General features: G+C 40.7%; 1 protein-coding gene across 6 annotated transcripts; it reads left to right on the top strand.

Annotated features, from left to right (window-relative positions):
* The first annotated feature begins 108 nt into the window (after positions 1 to 108).
* On the top strand, positions 109 to 15,479 carry LOC110830333 (E3 ubiquitin-protein ligase Zswim2-like). 6 transcript variants are annotated; one of them, XM_087341037.1, is made up of 11 exons: positions 109 to 933; positions 5,084 to 5,243; positions 5,784 to 5,912; positions 6,004 to 6,175; positions 6,935 to 7,049; positions 9,120 to 9,393; positions 9,554 to 9,627; positions 9,926 to 10,016; positions 10,404 to 10,528; positions 11,003 to 11,137; positions 13,670 to 15,476. In XM_087341037.1, exons 1-11 carry the CDS (start codon positions 872 to 874, stop codon positions 13,839 to 13,841), a joined length of 1,509 nt encoding a protein of 502 aa, XP_087197163.1. In that variant the 5' UTR covers positions 109 to 871; the 3' UTR covers positions 13,842 to 15,476. The 6 variants fall into 6 exon arrangements, with proteins under 6 accessions (XP_087197163.1, XP_087197168.1, XP_087197169.1 ...); XM_087341042.1 differs by having other exon boundaries at positions 13,666 to 13,845; XM_087341040.1 differs by lacking the exon at positions 109 to 933 and adding an exon at positions 967 to 1,365.
* Positions 15,480 to 15,848: the final 369 nt, after the last annotated feature.

The raw sequence follows: 15,848 nt of genomic DNA, 5'->3' as shown, positions 1-15,848 counted from the left end.
TCCATGTATCCTTTCATGTTTCATGTGTGATTTCAGAAGACCTATTTGTCAAAAGGTGCTGTGCTGTATACAGAATGTGTAACAATTTGTGTGCAGTTTTAAATCTGCTTTTGTGAGGGGCAAATTATTTGTAAAGCCATTGTAGATTGTACTGAACTTTTGAGGGATTTTGTTTATTGAATGGTACATATTGCACATAAAATTTATGCCTGTGTTTGTATCATAATGTTGAATGGGTAAGTTATATATATGGTTTTGATTTGTCTCACTTTGTAGATGTGTGAAGTTGGTTTATAACTTTAAGAAAGCAGTGGTTAAAAGTTGAGAATGAATCAGCTTGGTTTCTTGTTGCATTATATAGGTTAAAGTTTGCTTTTTTTTATGAATTTGTGTTTAAGTGGTATAAAAATGGTAAAATTTTATTTGGGACATTTTTATAAATTTCAAAAATTCAATGGTAATTTAGTCGTGCAGTGTGAGAGATGGTTTTGTATTCAGAGTGATGACACCAGGGAAATGCTGATGGTGGTTGATGTTTCAGAACATGCTGTAAGCATCACAAGGTAGGTGGAAAATTTGAAGAGGAATGGTAATTCAAAACGGACTGGCCTGTGTATAGTAAGAGTAGCATTTTGGACATGAATGAATTTTTTTGCCACTGAAGTTTGATTCGGTCAATTGGCATTCCTGCAGATGTGTTACAAAAGGTGATTCACGTCATATTCACCTGTATCTGGATGGTGGCCATGAGTATGTTCCTCAATCTATGGGTTGTGAACCAGATTCTACAGTCGCAGAAGGTCAAGGGGATTAAAACTTTTCAATATATTTGAGAAGATTGAAAAGTTGTTATTTACTTAAGTTGAATTTAATGACAAACGGGGCTGGAACACCATTCCTATACTGTGATGATAAAATTCATCAGTGTAAGAGGTAAGGCTGATAAATATTTTACTTTAAAATAAACGCCTGTGAAGATGGGGGTTATGATTTTTGCCAGCATTTTATGCTTCCATCTTTATGGTTAGAGAGCGGTTTATGTTCGTCTGATAATTTTTGGCCCTTCCAAACTACTTTTGGTGAACATTTATTTGGATTTTGTGACTACGTGGTGCTATATGCATAATGTATCCATACAACAGCGTATTAATTGTTCGCTTGAAAACAACAAATGAACATCAAGGACAATATCACAAAGAATTTAGTTGCGTTATTACCATTGCTTATTATCGATCGTGACCTCCATACTTCTATTGGCTTGTTCGATAATATTTCTGACAGGAAACATTACGCAGCTTGTGTGACTCATTGTGGGGCGGTGAAAACAAACCAGTCGACAGCGTCTCGTTGAAAATCACGCGTGTGGTAAGGTGAGACTGAATTTTGTTCATTTCAGTTAGTCTAGGTTTATGATGTAGAAAGTTAATAACACTCGTGTTGTTTACTTCATACAGAAGTGCTTATGTTTGTGTCATGCTGTAATTGTTCTTGTTAAGAACTGCAGTTATATTAAGTTCAGATGAGTATACATGCTTTGTTGATAGGTCAGATTTACTTCTGTGTCAGACAAAGCTACAATATTAACAGTTCTAGCCGTCAGGTTTGATTCATGCATTTATTAGAGTTCGCTAAACAGAGACGCTTGCATGTTGTGATGTACCCAACACACACCTAACCTAACATAACTATTGGTTGTGCGGCCAGTCACCAGAACCGCCATTATGAAAAGTAATTGTCTGTGTTCAGAATGGTTCATAGCTGCTAAGCTATTTTTCTTATTTGAGGTTTACGTTTTCAAGACGGTTGTCAGAGTTCAGACATTTTTACTGCTGTGCTACTCTAAGGATGCTATTCCTGCTTTTCTTTAAAAATACTAAATAATTACTAAACATTCACAAAGCGAAGGATAAGAATGTGTTATGCTCCTCTGTATCTTCTCCTATTCTCTCGTTCATCATTCTGTTTCGTGTGTGCTGTGTTGTCCTGTCCTGTATAGTTGCGAAAGGCCGATCCTACATTCAACAAGTCCTACAAGATGTCTAAAAAGAATCCATAATCACAGTAATTGTGAATTGGAACGTTACAATACCTAATACTTGAAAGGTAAAAGAATTATAACAAATGATAAGTTATAAAAGCCCTCCTTTTGTATATTTGTTCCTTCGGTCCAGATATCTTTCACGACGCCTTATCGAAATATGTTATGCTTGATTCCTGTCTGCAAACGCCTTCCCCCCTCAAGGTCACATCAACAATTCATGATAAATGGTTGGAATCGTTATCATTTTAAGATGTATGGTAATTAATTTTAGAACAGACATAAGATTGTTATGAATTCATGTCGGTTGGAAAGTTTTGTGGGGATGCATAACTGATTAGCGTCCTTCTCGGTCTCTGGTCAACTGAATCAGCTCCGGGAGCCATGTCCGGAGATCAATAACTGCCATTAACATGGAGGCCTTTGTTTATTTACATTGTAATTGTTGTAAAGTGTGCCATCTGCTGGAGAAAGAAAGAGAAGCGAGGGACGAGCCAAGCGAGGAATTGCTTGCCTGGTTTACGACCGTGTTTTACGACCGTGTGCAAGTTTCGGGTTGGAAAATTCAATCTAGTTGCAGCGCCGTCTTTCCCTGGGCATTGATGTCCTGTGAACTACTACTCACGTCCAAAACATACTCCCCTTGAAGGTGGTTTGGCTTAGGTGCGTATCTAGCAGAGCCGTAGATGAATTAATTTCGTACATCTACACTTACCGTGCTGGACAGTTGTTAAAATACAACTTGTGTTATATTATTTCTGTGGCAACGAATAATTTGTGTCGTAAGTTACCTGCAGGGAGGCGGCATAAATGTACATTAAATAGTCTTGACAAACACTGAATTCACTTATTAAATTAATTATTCGGTTTTGTCCGTCTAATCACAATTATATTTAAAATTTAAAATTTACAAATAAGATAATTAAATTATCATTTTATGTTCCACATCGAATAATCGATTTACATTTAGAACATTTTTTTACTTTCGATTATTCGATGTGGAACATAAAATGATAATTTAATTATCTTATTTGTAAATTTTAAATTTTAAATATAATTGTGATTAGACGGACAAAACCGAATAATTAATTTAATATTTGATTCACAATATGACGCAATTATACTATCTTATGAATTCACTTAGACGAGAAGGGCTATTATTTCTGAGTAAGGTGTGTCGTGTTTAAAGTAAAAAGTGGTAACACTGTTAAACAGTGTTACCACTCACTGGGCTCAACACTTCGTATTGTATGATTAATATTATTTTGAATATTTTATTCGTGTTTCAATGTTATTTTCGCTTCTACTCAAGAGAAAGTTTGGGCATTTGTCTTTATTTAATTTTTATCCGATCTTGTACGTCGCTTTCCACTTCATAAAATCCATGTCCGCTGTTCGAATGTTACGAAGTTATGCTCGTGACAGCCGAAATCGGAGCTGTATATTCCCGAAATATGATTAAGACGCTTCACCGTTGTTATAACCAAAGATAGCTATATCGTAAGTTCATTTAATGACGGTGTTTCAACTGCATAGGTCAGCCATAGCCTGAGATGGGAAGATGATATTGGTGACATATGGAAAATAATTTTGAAATATCATCACGGTGTATTTCAAGGCAATTCTCCGGCTTTTGCCTGAAGATTCTAAGGAAAACCACGAAAAATTCAGTCATGATAGCTGATAACTCGGCCGATGTTGTAAATCTCCCGAATTTTTGCCTTTTTGTCGATGAATGAAGGGTTAATGTCTAATCCAGTGGGTGGCTGAATAAATAGGTTTCTAGATTGGTGAGTGGGTGTGTGGATTGATAGATTCCAGACTTCTTATTGCTGTGAGCACCGTTCTGTTCGTATGTAACGAATGTTTTTGCATCATGTAATATTATCAGTTTGATCTTTCTTGGCAGGGGAGGGGGAAATGTTTTTGTAACTAGTAGTAGAGAGATTCCCAGGAGGCCGGCAACAAGACGGCTCAGGGCCGGACCCAATCTGCTGCTGCTTTATTGCATGCGACCTGGGAGGTGCGAACAACGTCGTGCTGTCTCCTTCCCGTTCCCTGCCCGCACGTATTGCACTGTCAGCCTGAATGTGACGAACCCATCGGTTTATTTACTGGTGACGGTGACGGAAACCCGCGTCTGCGCAGACTGTGCCGTTCGCCTTGAAATTCGATTCTAACAAATTATCCGTGGTTTCTCTCATTTCCCCGAAATATTTACGTCACTGCCGTTCTAATTTCTCTTCTCAGTTTATTTAAAGAGGTCGAAGGTCAAATAAAAATGTTCGCGCAGTCCGTCCGTGACTTTGAATAGTACTTAAATCTTTTGTTTAACAATCGATAACACTCAATTTAGCTCACGGAGTGTATTTATGTTTTCCACATGATTCTTAGAATAAACATCGATTATTTTCTTACAGAGTTAACTACATGATCTTTGTGATGGTGAAGTGTTGTCAATTGAATAAAAATTTACTTGGATATTATCCATCGTCTAGTAATAAAACGTAAAAAACGTAAAACGACGTTTCGGAGATGGGGATTAGCTCTATCTAGTAGGCCCAACTGAGTAGGAACCTGAAGACGGAGATAGAGCCCCATCTCCGAAACGTCGTTTTACGTTTTTTACGTTTTATTACTAGACGATGGATAATATCCAAGTAAATTTTTATTCAATTGACTCTTCACCATCGTCAAGAAGTTTTAGATGTGAAGTGTTGTGTTTTCTTCGCGGTACGGTCTGTATTCTTAAATAATATTTAGACAAGCTTCGACTTCAAAGGGTTAAATCTGTGTCAGGGACCTCTGAGCTTGCTCTTTATGAGTGAATGAACAGCTGTAGGTGGGAGGGGAACTACTACGTATCCACCAAGGTCTGCAGCATCCGACATTCCTGTGGTCGCCCAGCGGGAATCAAGAATTATAGAACAAGAAAACTTTAAGAGGAGAATGAAAGAATAAGAATAAGAGTGCAGAAAGAAAACTTGACAATGAAAGAATAGACGCGCGGTATTTCCTGTGTGATCGGAAGGTCCTGTGTTGCAGCAGAATGGCCCGGAAGAATGGGTGGAGGCTGGTGTGTCCGGAGCCGGTCCGAGCAAGGCAGCTGTTGTCCCTGTCCGGAGGATCTCGCCTCTTCCTCATCAGGCAGAATGGCCCAGCAGCGTACACGATAAAGGAGGAGGGCCTCAGGTGGCCCCTGCAGGTCTGTCAACGGATTTACTATAAATTTGGAATGTACGTCGACACTAAAATTTGTCGAACATATTTAATTTTTGTGCGGTGCAGTACAAACTGCAATAATTTATACGAGCTTCAAGTTGAAATTTCCCATTGCAATATATATATATATATATATATATATATATATATATATATAATAACCAGTCCTCATTTTGATAATTCGAAATAACATTTTCTACGATGCTCGTACTGTATTTATTTAAGATCTGTTTTAATGTTATCCAATCCTGTGTTTCTTAAGTGGATCTGTCCTTCGCTTTTTATGGCCAAGATTGTTTAACTAAATAAGAGGAAAATAAATGCATGTACTTGTGTCATTACTCTTCAGACTCTCATCTGCAGTAAATGAATATACTGACCAATAAGGGATTAGTTAGGAGCCTGTCTCTGCTTTGAATGAGATATTTTGCTTCTTAAGCGTTAAGAAAGCTCCATAATTTCCATCGTGTGCTGAAGTCCAGATTAAGGGACTGGCTGAGGAAACTCTTGCTCTGCTCTAAAGGTGCTACTTGGAGACCCCCATTCCTGTACTTGCCGGTTTTACCGCCAGGAGCGCGAGCTGTGTCTTCATATCTGCTGGACTCTGCTCCGGAAGCTGCAATTGAAAGTGGATGATCCCCTGTCGTACCAGGTATACGTCAGGTTACGTCGTGTCACTTCGTAATGTCTTTTGGTCTCCATACAAAAGTGTCTGAATGTATCCTGTACTGTCTTATGTGCAGACAGGGCTGGTACCCCACGAGTTGAACGAACTGATTCTTGGTACCCACGTCGGCCCCACTCGTGTGCAGAAGAAGATCGTACATGTCATGGAGTCGGTGCCACCGAAACCAGTCGGTCCGAAGGATATGTGCCCTATTTGCCTGGAAGATCTGCTAGAATCTAGGAGACCCGGTAAGTCAGTACTGGAGTTATGCTGGCTGGTCGCGCCTGTCGCTTGCCTTACAAACGGTGATAGATGATATAGAGAAGTGGCTAGAAACACTAGTATACGTGGACAGAAGTCACTCTTTGTATGCCATTTGATGTTGGTTAATCTATATTACATGTTATCGTGGAATTATATTTGGTATCGATTGTTATCATATTCAGAGTATCGATATATTGTCCAATTTCTTGACAGAAAGTTTGGGGAAACGTTTCAGTTGACACGAGGAAAGGTACGTGAAGACACGTGACTGTTCGGTTATGTAAATAAAGGTAATAGGTCTGTGCAATGCTGTAGACTAAATTCTGGTATTTTAGTGGTTTAAAAATGGATAATTACGACGCGTTGATGTAATTTTTATTTAACCCTTTAAAGCTGCACCTTTTCTAAATAATAGCTAAAAATTTAGTTCGTACCTCAAAGCAAACACAACGCGTCTCCTTGATAACAATCAATTGGAGTTTTGTTTAAGGAAATGATCGCTTTTCATTCTGAAAAATACGTATAAAACACATAAATAATACACTCTGTGGGAAAGATTACTGAATGTCAAAGGAGGTGTTACATATAATCACCACTGTCCTTTAAAATGATCAAGTACTACAATGTGAATGAAAATAAAGGCAAAAAATAATATTTGATACTGAATTTTATCAGACAGGCCTTCTCGAGCAATTTAGTTGATTTGTTTTGTTGCGTGTTTCATTGCGATAAATCTGTTGCAGTGACGTTCTGCCGATACGGATGCGGACAGTCGGTCCACATCGTGTGCATGAGGGTCCTGGCGCTACATCGGGTGACCCCCGGCGACGGGGTGATGCTCAGCTGCCCCCTCTGCAGGTACTCGGCCCAGCACATAAATTAACCTTAAAGTCGAAGATCGTCTAAATAGTATTTAAGAATTCAGCCCGTACCGCGAAGAAAACACCTCACTTCACCATTACAAACATCAACTGGTTAAAGCTGTTTAGGGAAATAATCGCTGTTTACATTGAGAATCATAGTTCGTCTGATTAAAATTAAAGAATTCAATCCGTACCGCGAAGAAAACACCAGACCTCACCGTTACAAAGATCAACTGGTTAACGCTGTTTAAGGAAATAATCGCTGTTTACACCGAGAATCACAGTTCGTCTGATTAAAATTAAAGAATTCAGTCCGTACCGCGAAGAAAACACCGCACTTCACCATTACAAACATCAACTGGTTAACGCTGTTTAAGGAAATAATCGTAGTTTTCACTTTGGATCATACGAAACACATAAATACATAATGAAGATTTACTAAAAGTTATAAAAATTTACTTGAACATTATCGGAGGACAGACAGACGTTTATCTTAACTCTCAATTTCCTTACTGAATATAATCATATTAAATTTCTCTGTGATTTTGTATTTGCTTTGTGTCAGCCCATTTGTTTGCCAGAGTTACTTCGTCGATGTTTGGCTTTCTGGTCTGTAACAAGTCGTGTCGACTTGTGAGTAGATAGTAAAGTTACTTCCTGCATATTAAGGGCTGAATATGGAGGCGGTATGTTTCACCGAAACGTTGGCAACCACCTACAAGTCCACGCAAAGTTACAAGCCATAAGACCAACATCATTATAGATGCGAAAATCTCGAATCTCTTAAAACGCCTTTGTTCTTAAGCCAGACTACCCGTCAAACAGTAGTGTCGGAGAAGTTGCCGCTCCAGCACGGCTGAGTGCACTGAAAGAACTGTGTAATCCAGTGGTCCCAACGCGGCGCCCGCCAAACTTCTTTTGGGTACCCGCGTTGTTACGGAAAGAGGTTTACTGAATAATGAAGGCCGTTCAACCATGAACATTATAAAACCAAAGCGCAGATCTTGACTTACTGACGCCCATCTTGACGATGTTTGCGAGCAGCAACATCATCCTACACTTCCAAAGTTCAAAAACTGGCCGATGAAATGCAGCGCCAAACATCACACGAACTTCCCACTTGAGTAATAATAATTGTACTTATAAAACTATGTGTTTTTGATTGCACGGTTTCTTGTATCATTAAACGTCGTGTTGTTTTGTGTATTATTTGGTGTCCATATCTTATTTGTCCAGATAGAAGAAACTTTGGCTTTGTTAATTGGTTGGTGCCCGCCACGATCTCATAAACTCAAAAAGTTGGGGACTACTGACTTAATTCATCCTTCAAGCGACTTCTGTGTGCTTTACTTTTCCTTTCTGTCTTAATTTTGCCATGGAACTTGTGTTTCTCTGTCTGCCTTACCACTCGTGAACTAGTCTGACAAAAGTTCGTACTGAATTTACGTTATGCAAATATTATTATATGTAAATTTGATTCACCTTAGATGATCGCTTTTACTTAGGGACTTAACTTCAGAAACTTCTGACAGATTTCTATGAACACTTTTATTATCACGTGCACTTTAATTCATTTCAAGTCTCGTATTACTTACTGGCCTACATAATTTTTATAACGGTCTTGAATCTCGCTTTTTTACGCGTACTGACGGGCCGACAAAGCGATTTAATAACGCTCTCAGATGGGATGCAAACGTGCCTAGAATATGGTCAAAAATTGAAGTCGTGGTGCAACAAAGAGGGCTATCCCAAGACCCTGTCGAGTTTACGACGTCTTATTTATTACATAATCACCAAAATATTGGTGATCCCTTTGCCACAGAATTTTTAGTGACCCTCATCAAACAATTTCATAGTCACGATAATCAACACAAGGATGTGATGTACAGGACATGTAGCGCGCATAAGGGATATTAGAAACGCGTACAAATTTTTTATTAGAGTCTCTGAAGGAAAAAGAGCTGTTTATTACGCGTTTTTCTCTAGTCTCCTCTAACTTCATCCCCGGCTGAATACTGTACAAAAGAGCCAGAAGTTTCTGACGTGCAGTGTTGTGTGCGTGCAGGGGCGACTTCTCCACGTGGCGCGATCTGCTGTTGGAGATGAAAAATGCGCCCGACCGACACAGGCGACGTCTCCTGCTGCCTCCGCTTGCCCAGGGGCGTCGGCCACTACATGAAGGCGTGAGATGCACCTCGTGCCAGTGCTCCCCCCTGCGGGGCCCACTCTACCGCTGTTTGTCTTGCCCCTTCGTACTCATGTGCGAGGAATGCGTCACGGATCGTCGACGGATCAGCGTCGCGGCGTTCCACAGGGACCACGGTCTGGCCGTCAAGGAGGTAGCGTCCTTCATAGACCATAGAAGGTTTATATTAACCCATATTTGCGCTAGAACCAGACTATACGTTCACACTGTCCGTCGCCGAGAGACATTTTAATATTATCATTCCATCTAGGCTTAGGTTTCCCCAGTGCCTTTCACTTGTGCCTATGTTTCAGAGCCCACTAGATCGCTGGCGGGCTTCTCCCCAAAAGAGCACGCTGCCGAGAGGGGTTCCTCGTCGGAGCCTCGGGTAAGTACCAGGTGATGTGAGCCTCTAATTGTATTGATTGTGCTAGCCGTGCCAGCCAGCCCCTCACATCGGCAGGTCCGGGGTTCCGCACTGTTCCGGGTCAGTATAAACAGGCTGGACAGAAAAGGACCCACGGGTTCTGATCTTATAATTACAAAACTCTTCGAGAGTGCCTTCCGTGGTCAAATGTAGGATATTCGTGTTTTGTTTTGGGCTATAACTGTTTTTATATATTTTTCGCAGCGATCTTAAAATACGCGTCTGTGTCACTCAGCAGAATTTTCTCTCCCTTTGCCAGATTGTCCAAAGAGACCACACATCGAGTTTTCAGAGGGCAGGATCTCCTCAACAGAGGGCAGCAGTGTTGTTTGTGCCTCGCACCTTATCAGGTACGTTTGGTATTCAGACCCGCACGAGACAAACTGTCCCCCTGAAAGCAAGAAATATTACATTTTACTTCGCTAAAAAGGAGAGACTCTTACGCGTGAGAACCTTTACATATAACCTCATATTCAGCAGAACTTTTGCTTTTTATGACGCCGCTTGTGTCTCATGGGTTTATAGCTAACTCTGTGGAACAAAAATCTTCTTGAGAAGCTTGTGGTCGCTCAGCTAGTCAAGAGACTCGCCATATTTTATGGAACCAGTAGGTTCATTACCGTGTTAACAACAGCCCCTCCTCCCCACTGGTCCCTGTCGTGGGACACGTGAATCTTGTCCACAACATTACGTTTTTCTTTTCGAAAATACGCTGTAATGGAATATTCGTGCTTCAGATCCGTGAGGAGATACGAACATTACCTTGCGGTCATCAGTTCCACGCGGCCTGCGTGTCCCGATGGCTGCTGCACTCACCTGATTCCTGTCCCCTAGATGGAGCACCTGTCGTCCGTGCTCACCGGTGAGTACCCCTATATCGGATTTCATTTTAAGAGAGGTCACACGAAGTATAGTGAATTAAAGTCAATGTTAAGTAGGATTTGATGCTTTGACGGCTGAGAGTACGAAGATGGCTGTCTTCTTGGTCGCGGCGCTGTGTAGTCTGGTAGAAGTTTACCAATCGCCCCGATGATGGAGGCAGTACGCACCTCCGAAACGTTGGTAAGCTTCTATCAGAGGACTCGGCGCTATAACCCACAAGACGGCCATCAACTGCGGTTTCCTTAAACAGCGTTAACCAGTTGATCTTTGTAATGGTGAAGAGCCGTGTTTTCTTCGCGGTACGGACTGGATTCTTAAATATTATTTGGACTAACGTTGGTTTCAATTCTGTCGCAAGTGACAGAGGACGGTGGATCTCGAATGAAGTCGTGCTTGCGCCACTGTCCTCAGGAGCGTAGACGAATTTACACATGCGAGCGGTTGCGTGTTCCAGGCGAGCTTGTGGCTTTGAAGAGACGGAGTTTGGAAATTGTAAGATGCAGCGGAGGAAATTGGTGGAGCCACAGTTGCAGCAAAAGTCACTAGGGACAGGGCTTCAAGTGAAGGGACTGACCCTCTCAGACCGAAGGTTCGTACCTCGTTCAACTAAAAATGCACTTAAGTTCGTAGTCGTCTGATATGCTGTCTGAAGGGCCATTACTGTGATCTAGATGCATCTTTCCTGAGTCAGTTCAATTCCACCCACATCCTCACACAATTTTCCTGTAAGATCCATTCTGGTATTATCCTCCCATATGTGATGATATTTTTCTAGTAACATTTCGTGTGCATTTCATATCGCCCCCATGCGTGCTATATACCCTGCCCACCTCATACGTTTTAATTTAATTCTCTAAATACTTGGTGAAGACATTCGTCAGGACCATCAAACAGGACTAATGGTGCGGGCAGTAAGCACCTCTGAAACGTCGGTCCATTTATACGAGACTGCATGGCCCACAGTTTTATCAGCAGGAAGAAATTTTGGTTTATACAGGAGCTAGTATTGTTTGATTAATTAATACGATGTAGCTCGCATGTTGGGAACAGATGCATGTATGGTATATTTTGACCAAGACTCGATAGGCCGACGAGATATGAGGATTGAATTAATATCGATGTTTGGAAAACTATTTTTGGGGATGAGAGGTGGATGGAACTGGCTCAGGATGTTGTCAAACGAGAAGGGTTGAACCCTAGGGTCCTGATACCAGAAAGTTTCGCCAGCTGACCCAAGGGTTTTAGCAGCTGAGCGGATACGTACTGCTGTCGGCGCACGGCGTCCCGAGGCGTCATTGTGTCAGAATGCCATCAGAAACTACGACTATTTCCGAATAAGACTGCCCATGAGTCCTCTGTCCGGGATTTGTAAGTTCGCCTGGGATGGCGTGTACTCTGATCCCCGTCATCTAAAGACCCCTATCAAATAACGTAACAGGCTTCCTGACCGAAATATGGACAGTTTTTTTTTCTCCAGAGATTCCTGCGATATATAACGACACTTCTTTGTGTGACTCCATTTTCAGATAGAGTCATGGATGCGATTTTTAAACCTCAGAGTCACGAATATTAATTTTAAATCTCATAGGGTCACGAATGACGTATCTGAGACTCTCAAAGACTCGGTTGGATCCATATGACGTCACATCCGGTAGAAGTAAACGACACGCAATTCCCACACAGTTACGGGAGGGGGGGAGATTAGGACAGCAGCACCAATTTTACTTTTGTGCGGACATGAGGGCTGGTTTTTTTTGGGGGGGGTTGCTGGTCGCGTGCCATGTAATCCCCCTGTGTGTGGGGGTGTGTCGAGAGGTCAGGTGGCGGTCTCTGCTCAGACAGGTGACCGGGGTTCGGGACTGTACAACACAGGTTTCACTACAAAAGTCATGTGGTGTGGGAGAAAGTATTTTAACAACCAGGAACTCAGAAAAATAATCCTGTGCACTCAGAGAAGCTCGGAAAGCGTGTTCGTATCCGGAACACGCATAATATCCTCGTGAGTCCTTTCAACGTGAAATTGGTGGTATCAAATCCGCGTTGTTAGATAGTTCCTACTTTGGCCACCAGATCGCAGGACCTCAGTTTCTACCTCACGAATTTCCTCATCCGTAATTTCTTTATCACCGCTCGTAGAATATTAAAATATGATTTTGAGGTTGTGCAGAATAGCATAAAATGTCATCCAAGTCAGTATAAGCATATATCAACCCTTTAAAGAAGTAGCACTTCATAATTTCTTGTCAACTACTCAGTGATATTTTTTAATAGTTAGTAAGCTGCACAATTCTCGTGTTTGAATTGGTCATTCGTCTTTGTTACACGTCTTAACTAAATTTATTGAAATTCTCACCACATTAAAATCAGAGCATTGCTATAACAGTTTAAAAATTATCACGTAGTTCAGGGCTTTTGCAAATAAGTTTTCCCCACCTATCAGCCCCGTAAGCACGGATTTACAACGCGTAATTTCAGAGACTGTTTTGGTCTCATCTACAGGGTAGATATCACAGCAGTCAGTCGTAATAAAAAAACGTATAATCGAAAGTGGTTGGTTACTTTGCAGAATTGTTTTTCCTCCCTAAAATACCAATATTTTTTACGAAGTCTGCTCGGGACGGGTTTACATAACGGGGTTCGGGAGACGTGCGTGTGTATTCGGAAATGGAATTCTTCCTTAAAAGAAGAATTCGTGTTTCAGAAAGTATTCAGTTCTGCGGTTCCATATCCTGGCACCCCTAAAGCACGCGCCGCCACATTCCTCAGCTAGAAGCCCTTGTATGAATTATGAAAATGAAGCAGTTTTGAGAACATGCAGTGACACAGAAAAAAAGCCTAACTTTCCTCTTCGTTATTAGACTATAACGGATTCGAAGTATGGACCAGCTACTGTGATTTGCCGTCTGCATTCTTTTGTTCTTATGACCTTCATCAACCCCCTCCCTTCTTTTAGTTGGACTCGTCCATTATAGGAAGGAGGGGGCATCTTCTTTACCATCCCCCTTTGTAAAAATTCGCCCTTAGCCGACCCATACTCTTTTGAGTACAGCTGAGTCAAGTGAATACTTGCCACCTGACGAGAAGATGTCTGTGTCTTAACGCCGTGTCGATGTCTAGGAAGATGCCAATGTTTCGGAGGAGCATACTGCCTCTATCATCAGGGCGATAATCGCAAGGACCTCTGCAACGTCGGTAAACTTCTATCAGACGACACGGCCCAACAACCCGGAAGACGGCCATCCCAGGACTTACACCGCCGTGAAGACCTCAGATTCTACTTATGCTGTAATTAATTCATTTCCATCAGTTTCAGATGAGACTCTAGTTACTAGTTTTGTCACAATTATTTATTTTAATCCGTCTTATCACAATATTTAAAAAATTTTATAATTAAGATAATAAAATATCATTGATGTTCCATATCGATTGATTGATTGATTTATTTTTTTTTTGACCCACACCTATACGATGACAGTCGTACTTCTGGACATATCGGAACAATCACTCCTACATCTAGGACCGATATGTACATCTGATAAAATTTAAGAAAAGACAACACCTCGCCCCAAAATTGAAAAACAAATGGCATGAAACATCACCAAATGGAATCATATTTGAGTTTTAAGTTCGTAAATCTTTTACACCTGAAGATGGTTTTATAAAAACTGAAACATGTTGTGTAAAAGATGTTCCAAAATGTAAATCGATCAATCGATATGGAACATCAATGATATTTTATTATCTTAATTATAAGAAATTTTAAATATTGTGATAAGACGGATTAAAATAAATAATTGTTAGAATATTCACAATATGACGCAATTACACTATCTTACTAGTTTTGTATTAAATAAATTAACTCCATGGAGCAGAGTTCTTATTTTGAAGCTTGTAATCTCGTATCTGGCCAAGGTTCAGTACCATTTTGAAAATAACCGCTCATCTGCCCCTGTCCTGTAGACACACTTTCACCCTTTCTCCCTAATATCTACTTTAGTATTATTCTTAAATCCATGCTTACGTCATCAGACTTTCCTCTTTTCCTTAAGCTCTTTAACCAAAATTCTGTTCGAATTTTATTTTCTTTCAATGCGTGCTACATGCCCCGGTCATTTCGTCATCATTTATTTGATTATTATTAATAACATCGTTGAAGGATTTGAGGTTTTCATCATCCTGATGATGGAGGCAGCAAAGACCTCTGAAACGATGGATCTGGTTAAGATTAAAAATTGTGAAGCTCGTCACTAAGCATTTTTTCCCACCCTCCTGTAACTTCATCCCTCTTACGACCAAATATCCTACCTCAGCAAATGATATTTCAATTCCTTCAAGAATGTACATTTTTACCAAGGAAGTTAAATCAGAGGGGTGAGTTTATTTGTGTGAGACTGTACAATACAACCCCCCTGTTGCTGTATTTCTTCTTCCTCTTGTAAAAAAAAAAAAAAAAATTCTTTCTTCTCTCTCCACCCCGCACGACACTTTCTCCTGGCGGTGCATTCGTTGTCCAAGGTCAGCAACTGTGGATCGGTGTACCACTTGTTGATAGCTTCAGTTCATCTGCACCATTAAACTGATTCTTCTCCTGCCAATCGAGGCCATTATCAGAAATTCTTTGTTTTATCAAGTCGTCATTTTCAGAATGATGAATTCATTTCTAACCTACGGTCCTACAAGTATTGTCCACTTCTGAATGTGTCTATGTTGGTCTTGTTGGTTGTAACGCCCGCGTGGACTTAATAACTTTAAGGATCATCTTCATCCCTGAAAATAGAGGCAGTATGTTCTTCCTGAACCTTGGAATCGACCTAAAATTACACATGGCGTTTCAGAAGACCATCATTAACATATTCACCGCCATGACACCCTCAAGTCTCAGTTCTAACAGGTCTAGAGACCTATATTTGAACCCGGGACCATCCGAATAAGAAGCTGGAGTGCTAACCACTCTGTTACGACGTTAGTGGTATACATCCCCAAGGAGAAACTGTTTAATTTTCGACTAAAAGAAAATAAAATCATTCTGCGATCAGAAACTTTAAAAAAAGAAAAGGTCGATTGTGATGACCTTGATCGTCACTTGTTGCTTGTTTCGTGTGGATTTTGAGAACAATGACATGCAAATTGCCAAGGAATCAAATAAAACGAGTTTTACAATAAATTCGCGTGATGTCTCAGAAAAAAAGGAATATTAAAATTACAATTCAAGGTACGAGAAGCGGAGGCTGTGGGAACCCAAGGCGAACTCCACGGAGCACAGTCCTTAAAAAAAAGCTAATTGTCGCTCAGCTAGTCAA

This window comes from Zootermopsis nevadensis, unplaced genomic scaffold, assembly GCF_977971745.1.
Source record: "Zootermopsis nevadensis isolate Lab colony 2312 unplaced genomic scaffold, Znev_1.0 Znev_ptg000061l, whole genome shotgun sequence".
In the NCBI taxonomy this organism is placed as follows: domain Eukaryota; kingdom Metazoa; phylum Arthropoda; class Insecta; order Blattodea; family Termopsidae; genus Zootermopsis; species Zootermopsis nevadensis.
The sequence above is the reverse complement of the archived record's forward strand: the minus strand, read 5'-3'. Positions and strand labels throughout refer to the sequence as shown.